Consider the following 23182-nt stretch of genomic DNA (forward strand, 5'->3'; position numbering starts at 1 on the left):
GGGGGGGTGGTACTGGGGTTCCTGGAAGCCCTTCTACCTCCGGGCTACACTCCCAGACCTTTATATTTTTGAAACAGGGTCTCTTAAGCCAGCACGGCTGGCTTCAAACCTGCGCGATCCTCCTGTCTCTGCCTCCCAAGCGTGGGGATTACAAGTCCACGACCGGCTTATACTTTATTTTGAAACAAAGTCTCACTAAGCTGCAGAAGGCCTTACTAAGTCACTACTCTATTACTTCCTAAAAATTACCTATTTTTTATTTTGAAATGGTCTTTAAGATGCAGAGGGCCTCACTAAGTAGCTAAGGCTGGCTTCGAACCTGTAATCCTCCTTTCTAGCCTCCCATGTCCTGGTATTACAAGCATGTGCCACCATGCCTGGCATGTAGGGCTATTTATTGAGAAATAGTGATATTGACTCATACTGTATTTTCATAAACATTTTTCTTTTCTTTGTGGTATCGTGGATGGAACCCAGGGACATTCTACCTCCAAGCGACACCCCCAGCCCTATTTTTTTATTCTTTATTTTTATTTTATTTATTTTATTTATTTTTTGGTGGTACTGGGGGCGGAATCTAGGGGCTTTCTACCTCCAGGCTATACCCCCAGGCCTTTTTTATATTTTATTTTGAAACAGGGTCTCACTAAGTTGCTGAGAGCCTCACTAAGTAGCTGAGGCTGGCTTCGAACCTGTGCAATCCTCCTGTCTCAGCCTCCCAAGCGCGGGGATTACAAGCATGTGCCACCATGCCCGGCCTATCATTCTTTATTTTTAAACAAAGTCTCACTGAGTTACAAAGTGCCTCACTAAGTAGCTGAGACTGTCTGCGAATGCTGGGATTACAAGTGTGTGCCACCATGCCTGGCATCAAAAATATTTTTCTATGTGACCTTTAGTATCAAACATAAGTTGTTATTATGGAATTATAATTATTATTTTATAATTAAGTTATGAAAACTTGGGTGCTAAGAGATCTGTGTGGATCATCCTGTCAAATAATTTGGTATGTGACTGTTATATCCACAGTTTGTTAATATACTCTGCCTTGGTCAACATTTCCAAATAATCTATGTTCTTTTTTATTTTTATTTTGTTTTTGTTTTTTGGGGGGTCTGAGATTGGAACCCAGGGGCATTCGACCTCCAAGCTACACCCCTGCCCTATTTTTTATTCTTTATTTTGAAACTGGGTCTCACTGAGTTTCAGGGCCTCACCAAGGAGCTGAGGCTATCTGCAAACCGCGATCCTCCGGCCTCAGCCTCCCGAATGCTGGGATTACCAGCAGTACGCCACCATGCCTGGCTACTAATCTGTGTTCTTGATCTAGGGTTGTTAATGGAAAGTATTTCTGTTAACTGTAACTGGTTAGGTATCAGTGTAGGTTCCTTTGCGTACGTGGAAAAATGCTTTTGCATAATTCTATTAATTATGAAAGAAAAGTTCAGGCTCAAACATCAATTAGAGATAAAGGATGCTTTTGTGTGAAATGTCTCTTGTACATCATTTAGAAGTTTGGATGGTAGCCGGGCGTGGTGGCGCACGCTTGTCATCCCAGCATTCGGGAGGCTGAGACCAGAGGATCGTGGTTCACGGACAGCCTCAGCTACTTAGTGAGGCTCTCTGCAACTCAGTGAGACCTGGTTTCAAAATAAAGAATAAAAAATAGGGCTGGGGGTGTGGCTTGGAAGTCGAATGCCCCTGGTTCCATCCCCAGACCACTAAAATAAAATAAAACAAAATAAAATAGTAGTGATGGTTCTCAGGTAGAGGGTTCAGGATTCCAGCGGTGATTTTATATTTTTTTGGAAAAAGTGCTAACAGCTGCTGCATGTCTCTGTGATTAGATGAAGCCTGCCCCCCTAGGTTGTGCAGGCGAGCCCCTCCTGCCCTCCCTTGGTGCTTGGGATTGGCCCCAGTGCCTGGAGCGTGCCAGTCAAGTACTCCACCGGTGGCCACATTCCCAGCATGCCCTCCCCCTGTGTACTGGGGATTAAACTCAGGGCATTCTACCTCTGAGCTCCACCCCAGTCCTATTTGTTTAAATTTTGAAATCGGGTCTCATTAGGTTGCTGAGAGTGTCACTGCTGAGGCTGATCTTGAACCTGCGATCCTCCTGCCTCAGCCTCTCAAGTGCTGGGATTACGGGCGTGCGCCACCATGGCTGGCCTCGGCCCTGTTTAACATTTTTGTCTTGGGATGTGATCTCGCCAAGTTGCGAAGGCTGGCCTCGTGGCGGTCAGCCTCTGCCTCTGCCTCCTGAGTAGTTGGCTAGGTTACAGGCAGGGCTGGGACCATAGCCATGTGTCACCGCCTGGCCCGCTTCAGCTTTCTTGCTGGGTTAAGTCACCGTCGAGTTTCAGTGCCTTCCCCCCTGTCCTCTGCCTCACATACTGGAACTCATGAAGGCGGGAGGAAAACTCAAGACCAGCTGGCTGCAATGGCACCATCCCTGTACCTGGCAGGCTGAGGCGGGAGGGTCACGGGTTCGAGGCCAGGGTACAGAAACTTAGACTCTGTTTCAAAATAAAAAGGGCTGAGATTGTAGCTCAGTGGTAGAAATACCCTGGGTTAAATCCCTAGTACCACTAAATAATAATAATAATAATAATAATAATAATAATAATAATAATAATAATAATAATATAATAGCAGCAGCAGCAGCCTGGGCTCAATCCTTAGTACCACTAAAGAATAATGACGACCACAGCAACACATCAGTGAGAGGGCTGGGTGCACATCTCAGTGGTAGAAGGCCCCTGGGTTTAATCCCCAGCGGCACAAAACAACACAATCCTCAGGAGCCATCATGACTGCTTCATTTCAGGTTTGATCACAGATTCAGGTGGCCCCTTCATGCCATCAGGCAGTCGCCCGCGGTTCCCAGTTCCCTTCGCCACTCTGCCGACTGCTGTCTACTCCGTTCTCCCACGCACAGCACCCCTTTCTCTGCAGCGCTGGCTCAGGCAGGCAGGGGAACCTCCCAGAGCACTGTCCTCGGGTTCCGAGCTGGCCCTGCCTCGCGGGAGCCTGGCCCCGGGTCCTCAGCCCTCACTGCGCAGCCACGGTCCCGGCTGCTCCCTCCACTGTCCTGGGCCACCAGGTTTCCCGCTCAGGTGGACTTGGGCGATAGTCTTTGTCCATGTTCTTACTTCTTCCATCCTGAGAATGAAAAACCCACAAACTCTCTCATTCTCCCTGCCAGCTCCCGCCCCATCTCTGCAGCACTTCAGCGCCAAGCTCTGGAACGAGTCGCCAGCCGAGCCTGCTCCTCCTGGCCTTGCGCCCTCTGCTCATCCGACTCCAGGTGGGGCCCTCTCTGCCTCGCCGTCACGGCCCTGTCTGGTCCGACTGTTGGCCTCATGTGATGTGGCTTTCATACTCTCCTCCTTAACACAGGTTTTTTTTTTTGTTGTTTTGTTTTGTTTTTGGTTTCCCAGAATACCACATTTTTCTGGTTTTCTACCTGCTCCTTTTTGGGTCTGTACTTTTGTTGTTATTGTTGTTGTTGTTGTTCTTTGTTTGTTTGTGGTACTAAGGATGGAACCTAGGGGGATTCTATTTCAAACTACACCCCCTGCCCTATTTTTTTTATTTATTTTGAAACAGTGTCTCACTAAGTTGCAAAGGGCCTCACTAAGCAGCGGAGGCTGGCCGCAAATCATGATCTTTTTGTCTCAGCCTCCCAAGTGCTAGGATTACAAGCACGTGCCACCATGCCGGGCTGCAGGGAATATCTTTTCCCATCATTTGACCTTTAGCCTGTGAATATTCTTGCCTACAAGATTAGTTTCTTGTAAATAGCATATAGTTGAATATTTATTTATTTATTTATTTATTTATTTATTTATTTATTTATTTTACGGGTCTAGAGATGAGACCCAGGGGCATTCAACCTCTAAGCTACACACCGTGCCCTATTTTTTATTCTTTATTTTGAAACAGGGTCTCACCAAATTGCCGAGGACCTCACTAAGTAGCAGAGGTTGTCAGCAAACTGCGATCCTCTGTTCTCAGCCTCCTGAATGCGGGGATGACAAGCGTGCGCCATCACGCCCGGCTCCCTAGTTGCTCTTCTGATTTTTATTTCTTTGTGTATTTTCTGTAAAGCTGGCTTTAGTTTTTGCTTGTCATGGAAGATTTTTGCTTCTGTCAATTTTCAAAGGTATCTTTGCTGGATATAGTAATCTCGATTGGAAATTGTTTTCTTTGGGGCTGGTATCATTCAGAGCTCTCCTGGCTTTTAGAATTTAGGTGGAAAAATCTACAGTAATTCTTATTGATTCACCCCCACACACAGTGTGACCTTGCAGTTTTCTCCTGAAGCTTTTAAGATTCTATTCTTGTGTGTTAGTCATTTTGATTATGGTGTGGGGTGGAGAGGTTTCTTTTTTGGTCCTGTCCAGTTGGGGTTCTGAGTATCTTCTATATATAAATATCCATTATATTTTCCAAGCTTGAAAACTTTTCTGATAATGTTTCTCCTTAGAGGTCATTTATGCCACTCGTCTTTTAGTTTTTCCCCAGCTATTTGACGTATTCTGATCACAGTCCCTTGTTCTTCCTGTTAACTTTGTGTTCCAGTTTAGATACGAGTCTTCTGAGCCCGAGGCTCTCTTTACCACGAGGTCTATTCTGTGGGTGATGTTTTTTTATTGCAGATTTAGGTACTGTATCTTTCACTTCATTCAGGATTTCTGTTTGGTTCTCTTTTGAAGTTTCGATGTCTTTATTCACCCCTTAATACATTCCTTTGATTTTGCTCCTTATGTCTTCTTTGGGATCTTTGATCAAGTGTCACCTTCACCTGGCACTTTCTGCAGCTCAGCATTAGCGAATCTCATTCTTTTGGAGTAGTGAGTACCTGTTGTCCTGGCCGCCTGTTTCTTCATGTTCTCGAGGCTCATTGGTTTGCACCTCTTTTAGTAGAACTCTTTTGATTTAATTAAGGTTTCACCGTCTTCCGCAAGCTTATTTCAGAATTCTAACTACAGCACATGCTTTATTGCAGTTTTGGGGAATAGTTCAAATTACGTTTTTATTCCCTTCGTAAATGCTGTCAGGGCTAGTTATACTGTCCTTAATAAACAGACATTAAACAGTATGTTTACCTTCTTGGAATGCTGGGAGGGTTCGTATTGTATTCATTTGCTAGTTGTTTCAGCTATAAATGCTAACTTAAGGTAGTTTATATTTTTTCTTTTTTTTCTTTTTGTGGTACTGGGGATGGAACCCAGGGGGGGCATTTTGAAATGGGGTCTAACGAAGTTGCACCCCCCCCTCCCAGCTAATCCCAGGATTTAGGAGGCTGAGACAGAAGGATTGCGATTAGAGGACAGCCTCGGCTACTTAGTGAGGCCCTTTGCAATTCAGTGAGACCCTGTTTCAAAATAAGGAAGAAAAAATAGGGCTGGTGGTGTGGTGTATCTCGGAGGTAGAATATCCTTGGGTTCCAGGAGTTTGTAATCCCAGCATTTGGAAGGCTGACACAGCCTTTGCAACTCAGTGAGACCCTGTTTCAAAATAAATAATAAAAAATAGGGCTGGAGATATAACGTGTAGGTAGAATGCCCCTGGGTTCCATCCTCAGTACCAAAAACAAAAAATTGCTGAGATTACAAGCGTATGCCATCATACCCAGCTTTTTTGTTTTTTTTTAATATGTGAGTCAGTCAGTGTCTGTCTGTGTCTGTCTGTCTGTCTGTCTGTCTCTTTCTCTCTCTCTCTCTCTCTTTGGTACTGGGGTGGAACCCAGGGGCTTTCAACCTCCGGGCTATACTCCCAGACCTATTTTGTATTTTATTTGGAAACAGGGTCTCAGTAAGTAGCTGAGGCTGGCTTCGAACCTGTGTGATCCTCCTGTCTCAGCCTCCCAAGGGTGGGGATTAGAAGTGTGCGCCACCACGCCCCAGAAGTCTCGTTTTTTTTTTTTTAAGTAGCATAGCATGCATGCTTATGCGAGGTACTGAAGTTTGAACCCAGGAGCATTCTCCCTCTCAGCTACATTCCTAGCCCTGTTTTACAGGTTCTCAGTAAGTTGTGGAGAGACTTGTCAAGTTGCTGTGAACCTGTGATCTTCCTGTCTCAGCCTCTCCAGTATTTTGATTATAAAAGGGCAATATCATATCTGGCTTGTATTATATTTTATAATATGCTTTTCAGTTTTTTGATACTAAGAATTTAAACCAGGGGCATTCTACCTCTCGGCCACATCTCCATTTTTTTTTTTTTATGGTACTGGGGGTAGAATCCAGGGGCTTTCTACCTCCGGGCTATACTCCCAGACCTATTTTATATTTTATTTGGAAACAGGGTCTCACTAAGTTGCTGAAAGCCTCACTAAGTTTTAGCTGAGGCTGGGTTCGAACCCGTGCAATCCTCTTGTTTCAGCCTCCCACGCACTGGAATTATAAGCGTGCGCCACCATGCCCGGTTCCAATGCTTTTTATTTTTGTTTTGGAATGTGTTCTCAACTAGTTCTGAGGAGCTTGCTAAATTGTTGGGGCTGGCCTGGAACCTACAATCCTCCTTTCTCAGCATCCCAAGTACTGAGATTACAGGTATATGCCACCACATCTGGCTCGTAGATATTTTACTTGGTTAAGCATTCCTCTCCTCCTCCTCCTCCTCCTCCTCCTCCTCCCCCTCCTCCTCCCCCTCCCCCTCCCCCTCCTCCTCCCCCTCCTTCTCCTCTCCCTTTCCCTCTCCCCTCCGGTGAAATAATTGTAGTTAAATTTTAAGATTCTGTAAAGATATATGGCTCACTCCTAGGATTCTGGTGTTATCTAAACATTTCCTATAACCCAGTGGCACTCCTCGGTTGCCAAGGGGATGGTACCAGTGAGCTGGGTGTCTCTGCTGTGGCCGCTGTTGACGAGTTCTTGCATCACGTCACGTTCCTGCGTCCTCTGTCTAGGAGTCGCCCATCGGAGTCAGAGCAGTGAAGGCGTCAGCTCTCTCAGCAGCTCGCCCTCCAACAGCCTTGAGACGCAGTCCCAGTCTCTGTCCCGCTCGCAGAGCATGGACATCGATGGTGTCTCCTGTGAGAAAAGGTGAGTGACGCCAGCGCTCTACGATCCTGTTTATTTATGGAAAGGGAAAAGTGCATTCACCGTAGTCTCTAGGTCAGTCGTCGAAAACACCAGCCCGGAGTCCCGTGACACTCCTTAGCAACAGGTCTTTCTGTTCTGAAATGCCCTTCATATATGTTTCGGTGTTACATGTCTTTCGTGAAATAATGACATAGGTGGTTAAAAAATGATTTTCCAGTGCCTTAGTTTTTAGGTAGAGAGTTAGACATATCTGCGTCCCTATAGGTTTTTTTCAGTGCTTAACTGATCAGTGAAATTTTAAAGTTTGAAAGGTTTCCAGAAGGTCAGCCGACACCCTGAATGCTCCCTCTGGATCAGGGCATCCCAGAGCAGGGCCTGTGTGTGCGACGTGTGCCGGGAGTGGGCGATGGGCGCTGAGGTGCCGAGTCCTTTAATGCTTGGCCTGTCAGACCACAGCACCCATCTGTTCTGCCCTCAGCGAGCCCCCTCTGTGTATGTCAGCAGGCTAGACACATGTGTCATGGTGTGAAGAGTGTTGTAAGCACTTGGTGTAGAGCCTCAGTGCTGGGCGGGTGATGGGAGGAGCCAGGTCAGAGATCACCGAGTAGGACAGGAATTCAGGAAGGACCACACTCTCCGGGGAAATCAGGTAGAAAACAGTATCCAGCCGGGGGTGTGCTGGCAAAAGCTGTGATGCCAGTACTTGGAAGGCCAAGATACGAGGGTCACAGGATCAAGGACAGTCTCAGAAAGTTAGTGAGGCCCTTCACAACTTAGTGAGACCTTGTTTCAAAGTAAGAAAACAAAAAACGAAAAACACAGGACTGAGGGTGTAGCTCAGAGGTAGAACACAGCTGGGTCATTCCCCAGTGCCATAAAAGAAGAAGAAAGTAATTTACCCATTTACCCTATAAATGTAATTATATTATTAATACCGCGATCCTCCTCTCTCAGCCTCCCAAGTACTGGGATTACAAGTATGTGCCACCACGCCCAGCTGGCATTTTTTTTAAATCTAGTTAACCTAGAGTTATGGCCACCAGATCATTTTGTTGTGAGTTTAGGATCCCAAGTCACAGCACTGGTATAGCTTGAAGAGACTTCAGTGAAAGCTTGTCATAGCCAATGGGCTTTACCTCTGCTGCCTCGAGGCACTTCATAGAAGCAAGCACAAATATTCCAAGCTTTTAGGGAATTCCCTTTGAAAAAGCAGCACGAAACATGAGCCCATAGTCAGAAATTGCAAAGAACACTAGGAAAGAAGTCACCAGCATTAAGAGCCACGAGACGGACACCCTGACGAGGAGTCCAAAAGTGGGGTGGAGGGAGCCGGAAAGTTGGCTAGAATGAGCTCAAAGCCAGCAAGAGCAAAGACACGAGGGAGCTGGGCGTGGTGGGTGCAGGCTCACGGCTAGCCTCAGCTACTTAGCCTCAGCCTCTGCAACTCAGCGAGACCATTTCAAAATAAAGAATAATAATTTAAAAAAAGAACTGGCCGGGCGTGGTGGCGCATACTTGTAATCCCAGCATTCGGGAGGCTGAGACCGGAGGATCGCGGTTCTCGGACAGCCTCAGCTACTTAGTGAGGCCCTCTGCAACTCAGTGAGACCCTGCTTCAAAATAAAGAATAAAAAAAAAATAGGGCAGAGGTGTAGCTCGGAGGTAGAGCGCTCCTGGGTTCTATCCCCAGACCCGCAAAAAAAAAAAATGTGTGTGTGTGTGTGTGTGTGTGTGTGTGTGTGTGTGTGTGTATCAAAGAGTTAAAAAAAAAATTGCTGCTAGAGCCAGGTGGTGCACACTTGTAATCCCAGTCCTTGGGAGACTGAGACAGGAGGATTACTGAGGTCTGAAGACAGCCTTAGTAAGTAGTGAGACTCTCATCAACTTACCAAGGCCCTGTTTCCAAATAAAAATAAAATAGGACTAGGTTTATAGCTTGGAAGTGGAGTGCCCCTGGGTTCCATCATTCACACACACACACACACACACACACACACACACACACACACACACTCTCTCTCTCTCTCTCTCTCTCTCTCTCTCGCTCTCGCTCTCTCTGTCTGTCTGTCTGCTCTCTCTCTCTCTTTCTCTCTCTCTCTCGCTCTCTCTGTCTGTCTGTCTGTCTGTCTCTCTCTCTCTCTCTCTCTCTGCTGGGCTTGTAATCTCAGTATTTGGGAGACTGAGACAGAAGGTCATAGGTTCGAGGCCAGCCTCTACAACTGAGACCTTGTTTCAAAGTGAAATGATAAAATTGACTGGGATGTATCTTGGAGGTAGAATGTAATGCCCCTAGATTCTATCCCCAGTACCACCAAAAACAAAACAAAACCAACAAAAATAAAAAACCAAGCCGGCCGTGGTGGTGCAGGCTTTGTAACCCAGCATTCGGGAGGCTGAGACCGGAGGATCGCAGTTCGCGGACAGCCTCAGCTACTTAGTGAGGCCCTCCATAACTTAGTAAGACTCTGTTTCAAAATGAAGAATAAAGCCGGGCGTGGTGGTGCACGCTTGTAATCCCCGCGCTTGGGAGGCAGAGACAGGAGGATCGCGCAGGTTCGAAGCCAGCCGCGCGCGCTGGCTTAGGAGACCCTGTTTCCAAATAAAAATGTACAAATAGGTCTGGGAGTATAGCCCGGAGGTAGAAGGGCTTCCAGGAACCCCAGTGCCACCAAAAAAAAAAAAAAGAAGAATAAAAAACAGGGCAGGGGGTGTAGCTTGGAGGTTGAATATCCCTGGGTTTCACCCCCACATCCGCAAAAAAAAACCCCAAAAAACACAACAACTAGCAATAGACAAAAAGGCCCAAGTCATTCATTCATTGAATCATTCATTCATTCATTCATTCATTTTTGGTCAAAGGAATTGAACCTAAGAGCATTCTACCTCCAAGTATTATTATTATTATTATTATTTATTATTATTATTAATTATTTTGTGGTACTAGGGATTGAATCCATGGGCATTCTACCTCCAAGCTACAACCCCAGGCATATTTTATTTTTTTTTGTACTGATGTTCCTGGAAAGCCTTCTACCTCCGGGCTACACTCCCAGACCTATTTTATATATTTTTTTTTATTTGGAAACGGGGTCTCTTAAGCCAGCAAGGCTTGCTTTGAACCTATGCCATCCTCCTATCTCTACCTCCCAAGTGCAGGGATTACAAGCATGTGCCACCACGCCCGGCCCCAGGCGTATTTTTAAATTTTTTTTTTTTTGGCAGTACTGGGGGTAGAACCCAGGGGTATCTGACCTCTGAGTATGCTCCCTAGCCTGTTTTTTATTCTTTATTTTGAAACAGGGTCTCACTAAGTTGTAGAGGGCCTCACTAAGTAGCTGAGGCTGTCCGCAAACTGTGATCCTCCTGAATGCTGGGATTACAAGCGTGCTCCACCACGCCCGGCCAAGATTCTAACTTTGAACAAATGTAGTTTGTTAAAATAGGGGCTGGGACAGGCATGGTGGTCCACACCTGTATTCTCAGTATTTGGGCAATTGAGACAGGAGGATTGCTGCTTCAAGACTCACCTTAGCAACTCAGTAATTTAGGGAGAACCTGTTTCAAAACAAAAATTATAAAAGGACTGGGGGTATCATTCCGAGGAAGAGTGCTCCTGGTTCAATCTTTAGTACTTCAAAATTAAAAATAAATACAATAGGGGCTGGCTTCTCGGCACGTTGACCCACTGCCATAATCCCAGTACTTGGGAGGCTGAAACACAGGCTTGAGGCCAGCCAGCACATGTTCACTTGGTGAGAACTTGTTTTAAAATAATAATAAAGAGCCTGGCATGGTGGTGCACGCTCGTAATCCGAGTGCTTGGGAGGCTGAGACCAGAGGATCGCACAGGTTCGAAGCCAGCCTCAGCTACTTAGTGAGGCTCTCAGCAACTCAGTGAGACCCTGTTACCAAATAAATTATAAAAATGGGCTGGAGGTGTAGCCCAGAGGTAGAATGTCTCTGGGTCCCATCCCCAGTTCGGGGGGGGGGGGTAATAATAATAATAAAACGTTGGGGTATAGTTCGGAGGTAGAATGCTCCTGAGTTTTTCCCCCCAAACCAACAAATGAACAAACCATATGTAGTGTTGAACCTGTACACCCTGTGTTCTCCTGTACTCTCTACCCCATTCCCACAGAGTAGCAAAATTAACCCTTCCTTCTGTGAACCTGCAATCCTCCTCTCAGTCTTAGGATTACAAGTGTGCGCCAGCACACCCAGCTCTTATTTTTTATTATTTTTAATTTTGAAATGGGGCCTCTAGCCGGGCGTGGTGGCGCACGCTTGTAATCCCCGCGCTTGGGAGGCAGAGACAGGAGGATCGTGCAGGTTCGAAGCCAGCTGCACGCACTGGCTTAGGAGACCCTGTTTCCAAATAAAAATGTAAAAATAGGTCTGGGAGTGTAGCCCGGAGGTAGAAGGGCTTCCAGGAACCCCAGTACCACCAAAAAAAAAAAAAAAGAAAAAGAAAAGAAAGAAAAAAGAAAGAAAGAAATGGGATCTCATTTGCAAAAGGCCTCAGTAAATTGCTGAGGCTAGCCTCAAACTATGAATCCTCCTATTATCAGTCTCCCAAGTACTAGGATTACAGGCATGCACCACCATGCAGTTTATATATTTTTATTTGTTAAGTAAAATTCAAAAAATGTGTGAGAAACGTGCAAATGAATAGGTGCTATGAAAGTAAACATACTAATGTCACTGACATCATATCAGGAAATAGAAAATTACCCGTACCCCTAAAATACCCATTTGAAGCCAGGTGTTGTGGTGCAGGTTTATAATCCCAGTACTTGGGAGGCTGAGTCAGGAGAATTGCACATTTGTAGCCAGCTTCAGCTACTTAGTGAGGCCCTCTGCAACTTAGTGAGACACTGTTTCAAAATAAAAAATAAAGTGGGGGGGGTGCATGCTTGTAATCCCTAGCTTGGGACTGGTTTAAGAGACCCTGTTTCCAAATAAGAAATATATAAATAGGTCTGGGAGTGTAGCCCAGAGGTAGAAGGGTTCCATCCCCAGTACTGCCCCCCCCCCAAAAAAAAAGAATAAAAAATAGGCTGGGTGTGTGGTTCAGAGGTAGAATGCCCCTGGGTTCAATCCCCAATAATACACACACACACACACACACACACACACACACACACACACACAGTATGACCCTTCAAACCACTAATAGCCTGACTCACAGTAATTACTGTGCTGGCATATAATTCCAAGATTAATTTGGCCTGGTTTTTATGTGCTGTGGTACTTGACTTGTCAATATAACATTTCTACATATATGTTCATGGGTATGATTAGTATGTAGTCATATGGTAGGATGCCCCTAAATTCAAAATATCATAAAAATAATAAATAAAGTAAAAAATAGAGCCAGGCTTAGTGGTGCATTTTTGTAATCCCAGCATTTGGGAGGCCAAGACAGGAGGATCATGGTTCGCAGACAGTTTCAGCTACTTAGCGAGGCCCTTTGCGACTCAGTGAGACCTTGTTTCAAAATAAAGAATAAAAAAATAGAGTTGGAGCCGGGCGTGGTGGCGCACGCTTGTAATCCCAGCATTTGGGAGACTGAGACAGGTGGATCTCACAGGTTTGAAGCCAGCCTCAGCTACTTAGGCTCTCAGCAACTTAGTGGGACCCTGTTTCCAAATAAAACATAAAATAAGTCTGGGAGTATAGCCCAGAGGTAGAAAGCCTCTCAGTTCCACCCCCAGTACCACCAAAAAAAAAGTAATAATAATAATAATAATAATAATAATAATAATAATAATAATAATCTGGGCATGGTGGCACATTTTTGTAATCCCAGTACTTGGGAGGCTGAGACAGGAAGAAACAACAGGCTTGTGGCCAGCCTCAGCCAAAATGAAGAATGAAAAATAGGCCTGGAGGTATAGCTCGGAGGCAGAATGCCCCTAGGTTCCATCCCCAATGTTGCATAAATGAATAAGTAAGTAAGTAAATAATGCGACTGGGGAGTATAGGTCAGAGGTAGAATGCCCCTGAGTTCAACCCTCAGTACCAATTAATAATAATAATAACAACAACAACAATAACAATAATAATACATGAAAGACATATCATGACCAACTTGATTTTTTTTTTTTTTTTTTTTTTTTTTTGTGGGTCTGGGGATGAAACCCAGGGGCATTTGACTTCCGAGCTACACCCCAACCCTATTTTTTATTCTTTATTTTGAAGCAGGGTCTCACTAAGTTGCGGAGGGCCTCACTACGTAGCTGAGACTGTCCGCCAACTGCGAGCCTCCTGTCTCAGCCTCCCGAATGCTGGGATTACAAGCCCTAGGAAAATGCTTATAATGTTGGTAGTGGCAAAAACTTAATAAGATGTCATATTGATTAATGATTTAAAAATCTTAGTGAGTGAGGATCAAAAAGAAGTGCCGTTAGTCTGATGGTGTGGGGTTGGGTGTAGCTCTGTGTAACACACGTGCTCAGTCTGATGGTGTGGGGTTGGGTGTAGCTCTGTGTAACACACGTGCTTAGCGTATGTGTGTCCTTGCTTTACTCCCTAGCACTCAGAGAGAGAGAGAACGAGAGAAGAAACTGACAGTAGTGTGGCAGAGTCATGAGTTCAGGAAATAGCCGCTAAGCTTCCTGACCCTCCCTCTTCTCTGGCTCCAGTGGCCTTGGAAGCTGTGTATTGCAGATGGTATAGATTAAAGATGGAGTGAGCATGCTTCACTCTCATCGGACTTTGAGTAAGCAAGAAATAAACCCTTAGAGTATTAAGCTCTAAGATTCCAGAGCGTGTGTTAATGCAGCCTAGACTATCTTTTTTGTGTGTGTGGTACTGGGGATGGAACCCAGGGGCCTTCTACCTCTAGGCTACACTCCCAGACCTATTTTATATTTTATTTGGAAACAGGGTCTCTTAAGCCAGCAGAGGCTAGCTTCGAACCTGCGCGATCCTCCTGTCTCAGCCTCCCAAGTGCGGGGATTACAAGCGTGCGCCACCACGCCCGGCAGCCTAGACTGTCATATTCTGACTAACTAAAGGGACAGCTACAGCAGACTTCAGCAGCTCTTTTAATCAGTGTTAAGAATCATTCTCTGTAATATCAGAAATTACAGCAAGGATCACTGCTGTTTCTGTTTCTGTTCGACATGTGGGTCCTACTCAGTAAGACAAAGGATAATAAAACAGGTACTCTTTGTAATAACTGGATCATCTGCTTAGTAAGCCATATGTTAAGGGCAAATATGTTGCTTTCAAGAGCTGTGTATTTTAAATCAGTTACGTCAGTATGTCCCAACAAAATATTAGCAAACCCAATATTTATTTATTTTTATTTATTTATTTATTTTTTGGTGGTACTGGGTTCCTGGAAGCCCCTTCTACTTCCGGGCTACACTCCCAGACTTATTTTATATTTTTATTTGGAAACAGGATCTGTTAAACCAGCAAGGCTGGCTGGCTTCGAAGCTGCGCGATCCTCCTGTCTCCGCCTCCCAAGCGCGGGAATTACAAGCCTGCGCCATCACGCCCAGCTCAAGCTGATTCTTAAGGTGGAGACTTTCGCTTAGCAGATATCAAGATACTGGGGAGGAGCTGGGTGCGGTGGCTCAGGCCTGTAAACCCAGTGCTTGGGAGGCTGAGACTGGAGGATCACAGGTTGGAGACCATTGAGATTGTTTCAAAATAACAGATCAGAAGGGGCTAGGGTTGGTGTGGCGTGAAGGTAGAACCCCCCTGGATTCAGTCCCCAGTAATGTGTATGCACATGTGTGCGCACACTCCTAAGAAACATCGTGGAGATTTCAGGACAGGGTAGTGTTGACTCTCCGACAGACAGACGATTTAATGGAACAGAAGTGAGTATCCAAAAGCAGACCCTGTGTATTCATGAAGTGAACACGTGACTAGGTTACTTCACATCAGTGTAAAGAAGATGGACTTTGTAATCGGGCTCTGGTTGTGTTTTGTACCATTTAAAAATAGCATGCCTAGGGAATCTGTTCTCCTAAGGTTTTTTTCCCTGTCTTTGCTTGAAAGTGAACCTGAGGAAGATAACTTGGGAAAAATATTTCCAATATCTGTAAGAAAAGGGATATTTATATTCTAAAAATGAAGAGCTCTAAAAAATTCATAAGAAAAAGTTGAACTTTTGGTACTGTACTTTTCTGATTGATTTTGACTGATATTTTAAAACTTTTCCCCAACTAGCAGCTGACACTGGGGGGTCTTATAAAAGGTGAAGGACTTACGTGTCTTTTATGCTTAAAGCATGTCCCAGGTGGATGTGGATTCAGGAATTGAAAATATGGAGGTTGATGAAAACGACCGAAGAGAAAAACGGAGCCTCAGCGACAAGGTTGGTGCAGGCCGCGGCCTCCCTTCAGTGTCCATGGGGGACACTGTCAGGCCCTGTGACTGAGAGGCGCCTAGGGAGCCCTGGCCAGCACATCTGTGCAGGTGGAGCTTTGCCTTTCAAGAAAAGTGGGCAGCCTCGATTGCCCTATTTTTTTTTTTTTTTTTTTTTGTGGTACTGGGGGTGGAACCCAGGGGCTTTCTACCTCCAGGCTATACTCTCAGACCTATTTTATATTTGGAAACAGGGTCTCACTAATTTGCTAAGAGCCTCACTAAGTAGCTGAGGCTGGCTTCAAACCTGTGCGATCCTCCTGTCTCAGCCTCCCAAGTGCAGGGATTACAAGCGTGTGCCATCATGCCCACCAGGCCGAGCTTGATTGTCCTATTAATGGAAGTATAACTTGGTCCTTTCATGGAGAAAAATTCAAGTTATCTTTAGTTCAATTTTTTTTATCAGTAAATTTAGTTTATAATAGGAACTAATGTAGTTCCTAGTAGAATTTTTTTTTCTATTGGCCTTTTGCTTAAGCAAGTAGATCACCACATCTTTGGCTGTCTTCTGAGCAAATGATGTGGAATTAAAGCCAGAATCCGTAAAACCCAAAAGCATGTAAGAGCTTTTTAAAGTTGGGAGAGGCGGTTTGTTTGTAATCCTGGTACTTGGGAGGCTGAGACAGGAGGCTCGCAGGTTCGCTGCCAGTGTCCGCAACTTTGTGAGGCCCTCTTCAGTGTACTGAGATGCTATTTCAACCTAAAAAGTAAAATGAGACTGGGGGCGTAGCTTAGGGGTAGAATGCCCCTGAGTTCAATCCTCAGTACTACCAAAAGAAAAAAGCTAAATTTTTGAACCCATGAGACATATACGTTATTGCCAGCTGAGCTTAGTTTCCTCAATTGAGGGTTTTGGGGGGTTGTTTTGTTGCTTGGAGTCATGGTATAAGTAATCGAATCACTTTCTCTTCAGTGAATTATTAGGACTGATTTAGCCACTCCTATGGATGACCCTTGAAGATGGCTGCCCGTTCTTTCCTATGTGATATTCCATCTGTGGCAGGATATAAGGAGAAATGTTAAGTTTGGGGAAAATTCTTACAGGAAAATAGTTTATGTACCCAGAATGTTAACCTGATCCTTTGGAGCTAAGAAAAATTACTAGCTAGGACGTTTCTCCATCCTGCACCCCAGTTCTTGCTGGGTTATTTCTGGTAAGCTCCCTCGCTCTCCTCTGTCCCGCATAGATTGATCACAGACTCTGGGGCTCTAGAGGCATGACCTTGAAGTCAGTGACTCAGTTTTCTCTGAATCAGTGCATGAATGGTTTTATTTGCTTTTAACGCAATCTGCATTCTTAAATGAATTAAGTCTGAGTAAAGTGTTCCTGCTGCGAGGCGGGACTGCGCTTCCTGCTGGAGACCGAGCTCTTCTCCTCCCCAGGAGCCTTCCGCGGGCCCGGAAGTGTCTGAGGAGCAGGCGCTGCAGCTGGTCTGCAAGATCTTCCGCGTCTCCTGGAAGGACCGGGATAGAGATGTCATCTTTCTTTCTTCTCTTTCTGCGCAGTTTCAGCAGAACCCAAAAGAAGGTAGGGATCCAGCTCAGCGATCCTTTCTGAGTATTTTCAAGGAAACACGAAGTGAAAGTTGGTGCTACGAAAGCTAGTGTGAGCGGGCGCGGTGGCCCATGCCTGTAATCCCGGTGCTTGGGAGGCTGAGGCGGGAAGACCTGTGTTCGCGGCCAGCCTCCGCTGCCTAGTGAAGCCCTCTGCAACTTAGTGAGGACCTGTTTCAAAATAAAGAATAAAAAATTGGCCTGGGGGTGTAGCTTAGAGGTAGAATGCCCCTGGGTTCCATCTCCCGCACTACCAAAATAAATAAGTAAATGCATGCATAAATACAGAAGGGGGTGAGTATTCGGGAAGTCGCCTGTCCCTTGGCACGATCCCTGTCTCCTAGGGTGGAGGTGGTGGTGGAAGTCTTCCTGTGCCTGGAGCATGGGTAGGCTGTCTTTGATATTATCAGCATCTTATTATGGAGATTAGTAAGTAGGTGGCTTAAAGCACTGCCACATGCTAATTCTATTGTTGTTGTTGTTTTGCGGTACTGGAGATAGAACCCAGGGGCAGCCTACTTCCGGACTGTACCCCCAGCCCTATTTTTTATCCTTTGTTTTTTAAATTTTTTATAATAATAATTATTATTTTTCTTTTTGGTGTTACTGGGGTTCCTGGAAGCCCTTCTACCTCCGGGATACACTCCCAGACCTATTTTTTAGGTATTTATTTGGAAACAGGGTCTCTTAAGCCAGCGCAGCTGGCTTCGAACCTGCATGATCCTCCTGTCTCCGCCTCCCAAGCACGAGATTACAAGCGTGCGCCACCACGCCTGGCTTTATTCTTTATTTTGAAACAGGGTCTCATTGAGTTGCAAAGGGCCTCACTAAGTTGCTGAGAGCCTCACTAAGCAGCTGAGGCTGGCTTCGAACCTGTGCACCCAGCCTCCCAAGTGTGGCGATTACAAGCGTGCGCCACCACACCCGGTTGAAGAAACTTAATTTGTAGATGATTTGAAGTTTACAGAAAAGTTTCAAAGGTGTACAGAGTTGCTTCTACATGTCACCTCACTTTTCCTATGTTATTATTATATATCAAAAGTAAGAAATCACTGGTGACTAAATTCCAGATTCTGTTCTGATGTCGCCTCCGCTCATGTCCATCGCTGTTCAGGATTCCTTTCAGGATCCCATGCTGAACCACTGTGGTTCCGTTTGACTTATTTCAGGACTGTCAACGTGCAGAACCGTACGTAGCCTATTCTCTTTTCTGCTTTCCCAACAGTGTTCTCTGATTTTAAGGACCTGATTGGCCAGATTTTAATGGAAGTGCTAATGATGTCCGCTCAGACTCGAGATGAAAACCCGTTCGCCAGCCTGACGGCCACGGCGCAGCCCATCGCCGCGGCAGCTCGGCCACCGGACAGGAGTCTCATGCTGAACCCGGGCTCCAATCCGGGCTCCAGCCCCATGTTCTGCAACCTGGGTTCCTTCACGGCCAGCTCCTTGACGAGGTCAGTGCGGCTCCTGCACAGCAGCTGGTAGCCACGCAGCCCAGAGACGTGGGAGGAGGGCTCTGGGCGAGGGCCGCGTCACGTTTAAAGGTGGCGTCACGTTCTCCAGGCTGTGGTTTTGGTTTGTGATTTTGGCCCTCCATGGTCAGCTCTCGGAAGGAGGCATCATTATCTGTAGATGGGCACAGCAGTTAGATTACAGTCAGATGCTCATCTTGTACATGCGTGAGCTCTTAGAGATATGGAGTACATGTAAACTGTCCTCTAAACACTTGAAGTTTTCCATTTTGGGGATCTCAAGGCTTTCTTTAACTTTTATCTTCTTTCCTCCCTTTCTCAACCGATCTAGCCTCTATGAAACTAGTCCAGTTCCCACCACCAGCGTCTGGAGCTCAGGGCCAGCGCGGGGCCCCCCCTTTGCCTCGTCTTCAGGGGCAGCTGGCCAGATGGCTGTGCCGTCCGCCTCGCTCGGCCCTCCCAGTGCGGCTTCTGGAGCCGTGGCTGGAAGCCAGCCCTCGTCCCCGCGGTACCGGCCCTACACTGTCGTGCACCCGTGGGGGCCTGCGCCTTGCCCCACCCCGCGGCCCTCAAGCATCCCCGCCGTGCCTAGCCCCCCACGCCTCCCTGTCCCGGCCAGTAGCCCCCAAGCAGTCCCTGCCAGCAGCTCCAGACAGAGGCCCCCCAGCGTGGGCCCGGCCTTCCCGCCAGCCTCACCCAGTGCTGCCAGCCGACGCCCCTCCCTGCCGATCTCTCCTAGGTATTTACTCGCAGGAGAGCAAGTGTGTGCTGCAGAGCAGGGGGGGCTATTAACACAGCTTGGGAGGACCGCTGTGTGACACTGACCTCAGCTGGATTTGGGCAGTTAACCTGTGTGACCAACAAGCTGGGTGGGCACATGCCCCCGGACCACGCTCTGCCCGTCTTCAGGCGCATCAGACCGCAAGGGCTGCTCTTGTGTGTCTCTTCCTTTCCCTGGCTTTTCCTCCTTCCTGCATCCAAAGAAAGAAAGGACCCCCCCCCGTGGTGTTTTTTTTTTTTTTTTTTTTTTTTTTGTGTGTGTGTGTGTGTGTGTGGTATTGGGGTTCCTGGAAGCCCTTCTACCTCCGGGCTACACTCCCAGACCTATTTTTACATTTTTATTTGGAAACAGGGTCTCCTAAGCCGGCATGTGCGGCTGGCTTCGAACCTGTAGGATCCTCCTGTTTCTGCCTCCCGAGCGCAGGGATTACAAGCGTGCGCCACCACGCCCGGCTCCCATGTTTGTTTGTTTGTTTTTTTATTTTGCAGTACTGGGCATGGAACCCAGGGGCATTCTACCTCCGAGTGATACCCCCTGCCCTGTTTTTTATTCTTTATTTTGAAACAGGGTCTCACTGAGTTGCAAAGGGCCTCACTAAGTAGCTGAAGCTGTCCGCGAACCTGGATGTTCCAGTCTCAGCCTCCCGAATCCTGGGATTACAAGTGTGCGCCACACCCAGCTATATCCTCCCATTTCTTTGCAGATTATTTTATGTGTTGTTCCTCTTTCCAAACGAGGTTCAGAGACTGTGGTTAGTGTTGTATTTGAGAGTTGGAACCTGCAGGCCCAAGTGTTGGCGTTTTGCACTGTTACTAAAGGTTGTTGAATGAATTCAGACCCGAGGTCCGCGGGGCCGATTTGGCCTGGTGTCCGCTCCTCCCAGTGCGTGGAGCCAAGTCTGGCCACACCTTGATGGTTGGATTTTTGGTTACATATCATTTCAGCCTCCCAGAAATAAAGCAGTACCCGAATCCCACGAGTCCAGTGACCCTCTTCTCTCAAATGTAGCGATGTTCTTCCATTATTGAGTGAATTGTTTTTCTGCATGTCAGTAGATAAAACTTAGTGTGAGATTTATTTAAAAAGAGCACGCAGGACGTGGCGGCACACGCTTGTAATCCCAGTCCTTGGGAGGCTGAGACAGGAGGACCTCAGGCTGGCGGCCAGCCTCAGCTACTGAGTGAGGCCCTACACAACTCCGTGAGACCCTTTTTCAAAATAAAGAAGAGCACGTAGGGCTGGGAATGTAGCTCGGAGGTACTGCAAAAATAAATAAATAAATAAATAAAAATTAAAAATAAAAAAGGGAGCAGATGCAACCCCCCCTTGTTTCTTCCTTGTCCCTGACGGCCTCTTTTGCTTTTGTTGTGGTAGTATGTACGACAGTCCTTTCTCCTTCCTCTTCCTCGCGCTTTCTGGGGACAGTAGTGATGAAGAAGATGAAGACGAAGAGGAGGAGGAGGATGAAGGTGGTGGTGGTGGTGATGACTTTTCTTGTGTCCAGTTTGGGTCCAGGTATCAGAGGAATGGAGTCTCATCCCCGCATGTGCTTAGGAACTAACTTTCATAGGCGTGTGCTTTGAATCGAGGCGGGACAGGCTGCAGGGAGGCCGGCTGAGAGTGGATTGCAGTGTGAGGACCTTTCATGAGAAAGTGACACACAGGACAGTTCTCACAGTTGTGGCCTGGTATGTTTTGCAGGCGATCTTACCCGTCACTTTCAAAACCCTGGAAACAAATGAACCATCGTTCGTCCTTAAGTTCAAGCACCCTTGATCTAAAAGGAGGGCCCCTCGCTTATCCAGCGCAAGACCGTGCTCGTGGCAGCGTGTCCTCTGTGAGACGCGTTGCCCTTGGCCTAGTGCAGGGGTTGGTGCTCTTTAAGAACGGCCCAGGGCTGGGAGTGCGCGCTCCCGTCTATCCTGCCCGTCCAGCTCCATCCAGGCAGTCCGTAGAGATCCGGGGTCGTACGCGTGACGCACCCAGGATTTCGCTTTCACGTCTCACTAAACCCCACCCTGACTCCCTGCTTGACGCCATTTGTTGAGCAAGTCCCGGGGGCAGCAGAGGCTGAGGGACAGTTCAGGGTGCTGCTGCACGGTCACCCCTGAAAACCACCCCTGAAAACCGGGTGAGAAGCGCTGCCTGGGTGGTGCAGGTGGCTTTGAACAAGTAAAGTAGCAACGCTTTCTTTCTAAGCTTCTGACTCTTGTCTTACAAGTTTTGCTCATAAATCGAATTTTCCTTGGGACCCAGTTGGTATTTGTGCCCGGCACTGTTAAAAAATAACTCCAGGCTATAAATAGGGAGTGCAGTAGGAGTTAGGTACACTTCATTAAGTTTGACAGTTGAGAAGAATCAGAGCAGGGAGGGAGGGAGGGATGTTGACACAAGAGGGGATATTGACTCGGGAACGTTGACATTTGTATCAAGGTGAAGGTCGTATCACTATTTCTCAAGTCAGTTTCCCAACGGTGTAGGAGTCTTTGGTGTAGAGGGAATCCTGTCGCATGGCCGTGGCCACACAGGCCCTTCTCAGGACTCTCCCTCCTCTCGTGGCTCAGAGCTGGTTCCCTTCGTCCTGTACGTCAGCGGGGAGGAGAGCTATCTGTCACTCTCTGCTTTTGCTGATGCCTCTGTTTTTAGGTTTCTAACATCTCAGTTTTGCCGAAGATCTAGATTCTACACCTAATATGAAGAAGACTTGATTTTGTGTAATAATAGCTGCACATATCTATTGAGCACCAGGTGCCAGGTATCTGTCGGCTCTCGGCCTACGTAATGCTTGCTATAATCTGGGTGCGGTGGCACAAACCCGTCATCCCACTCCTTGGGAGGCTGAGACAGGAGGATCTCAAGTTCAAGGACAGCCTCAACAAGCAGTGAGACTGTCCTCAACCTAGGGAGACCCTGTGTCAAAATAAAAATAAAATAGGACTAGGGGTGTAACTCAGAGGTAGAACGCCCCTGGGTTCAGTCCCTGTACCGAAAACAATACAATACAAACAAGAACACTTCTCCTCTGAGCTGAGCTCGGTGGTGCCTGTGTCATCTCAGCATTTGGGAGGCGGAGACCAGAGGATCATGGTTGGCGAGGCCCTTCGCAGCTCAGTCAGACCCTGTTTCAAAAATAAAAAGATGCCGGGCGTGGTGGCGCACGCTTGTGATCCCTGTGATTGGGAGGCTGAGCCAGGAGGATCGCGCAGGTTCGAAGCCAGCCTCAGCTACTGAGTGAGGCTCTCAGCAACTTGGTGAGACCCTGTTTCCTAATAACAATAAAGTATGTCTAGGGGTGCAGCCCAGAGGTAGATGGCCCCTGGGTTTTGTCCCCGGTAGCACATGCGCGCGCGTGCACACACACACACACACACACACACACACACACACACTCACACTTGCTCACGAATTGCGTTCAGCACAGGCAGCGGCTTCCAAGGCCTGCAGCCCTCTCCTCCGCCCTGCGCTGCGCCGGCCTCGCTGCTTCTGCCCAGCAGGACCTGTGTTGACCTGTGTTGACCTTGTTCCTTTCTAATGGTTTTGCTGCCAAGAGTCTGCTGATCTCCTCGGTTGCTTGGCTAGGAAGTGCCAGCATCTTACAGGCCCCCATGCTGCTGGGGATTGTAGGGAACGTAGCACCGTGTGCATGGTCGGCCAGTGATCTCCCATCAGCTACACCCCAGTCCTTTGTATTTTTTGAGACAAGGTCTTGTCAGGTTGCCCAGACTGCTTCAGACTGGCCAGCCTCCTGCCTCAGCCTCCAGTCCCCGGGGTGACAGGTGTGTATTGCTGTGCTTGGCTTTTGTGTCTGTGTATGTAAGCCATACAGAGGATGGGACCCAGGGACACTCTGCTTCTGGGCTAGACCCCCCAGCCCTTCTTATTTATTGTTTTGAAATAGGGTCTCCCTAGGTTGCTGAGGGTCTGAGTTGTGGAGGCTG

The 23182-nt window shown here is 47.1% G+C and overlaps 1 protein-coding gene across 1 annotated transcript in view; it reads left to right on the forward strand.

Annotated features, from left to right (window-relative positions):
- The window catches only part of UBE4B (ubiquitination factor E4B), a gene marked incomplete at both ends in the record, with an annotated part of 123793 nt that overhangs the window by 38207 nt on the left and 62404 nt on the right, over window positions 1–23182 (forward strand). Inside the window, 6 exons of the mRNA XM_080691277.1 lie at window positions 6917–7052; window positions 15300–15387; window positions 16821–16965; window positions 18217–18445; window positions 18795–19202; window positions 20619–20759. Coding sequence (XP_080547403.1) covers window positions 6917–7052; window positions 15300–15387; window positions 16821–16965; window positions 18217–18445; window positions 18795–19202; window positions 20619–20759 — 1147 coding nt within the window. The remainder of the gene's footprint in view (window positions 1–6916; window positions 7053–15299; window positions 15388–16820; window positions 16966–18216; window positions 18446–18794; window positions 19203–20618; window positions 20760–23182) is intronic.

Source organism: Muscardinus avellanarius (assembly GCF_963383645.1).
Source record: "Muscardinus avellanarius genome assembly, chromosome: 3".
NCBI lineage: Eukaryota > Metazoa > Chordata > Mammalia > Rodentia > Gliridae > Muscardinus > Muscardinus avellanarius.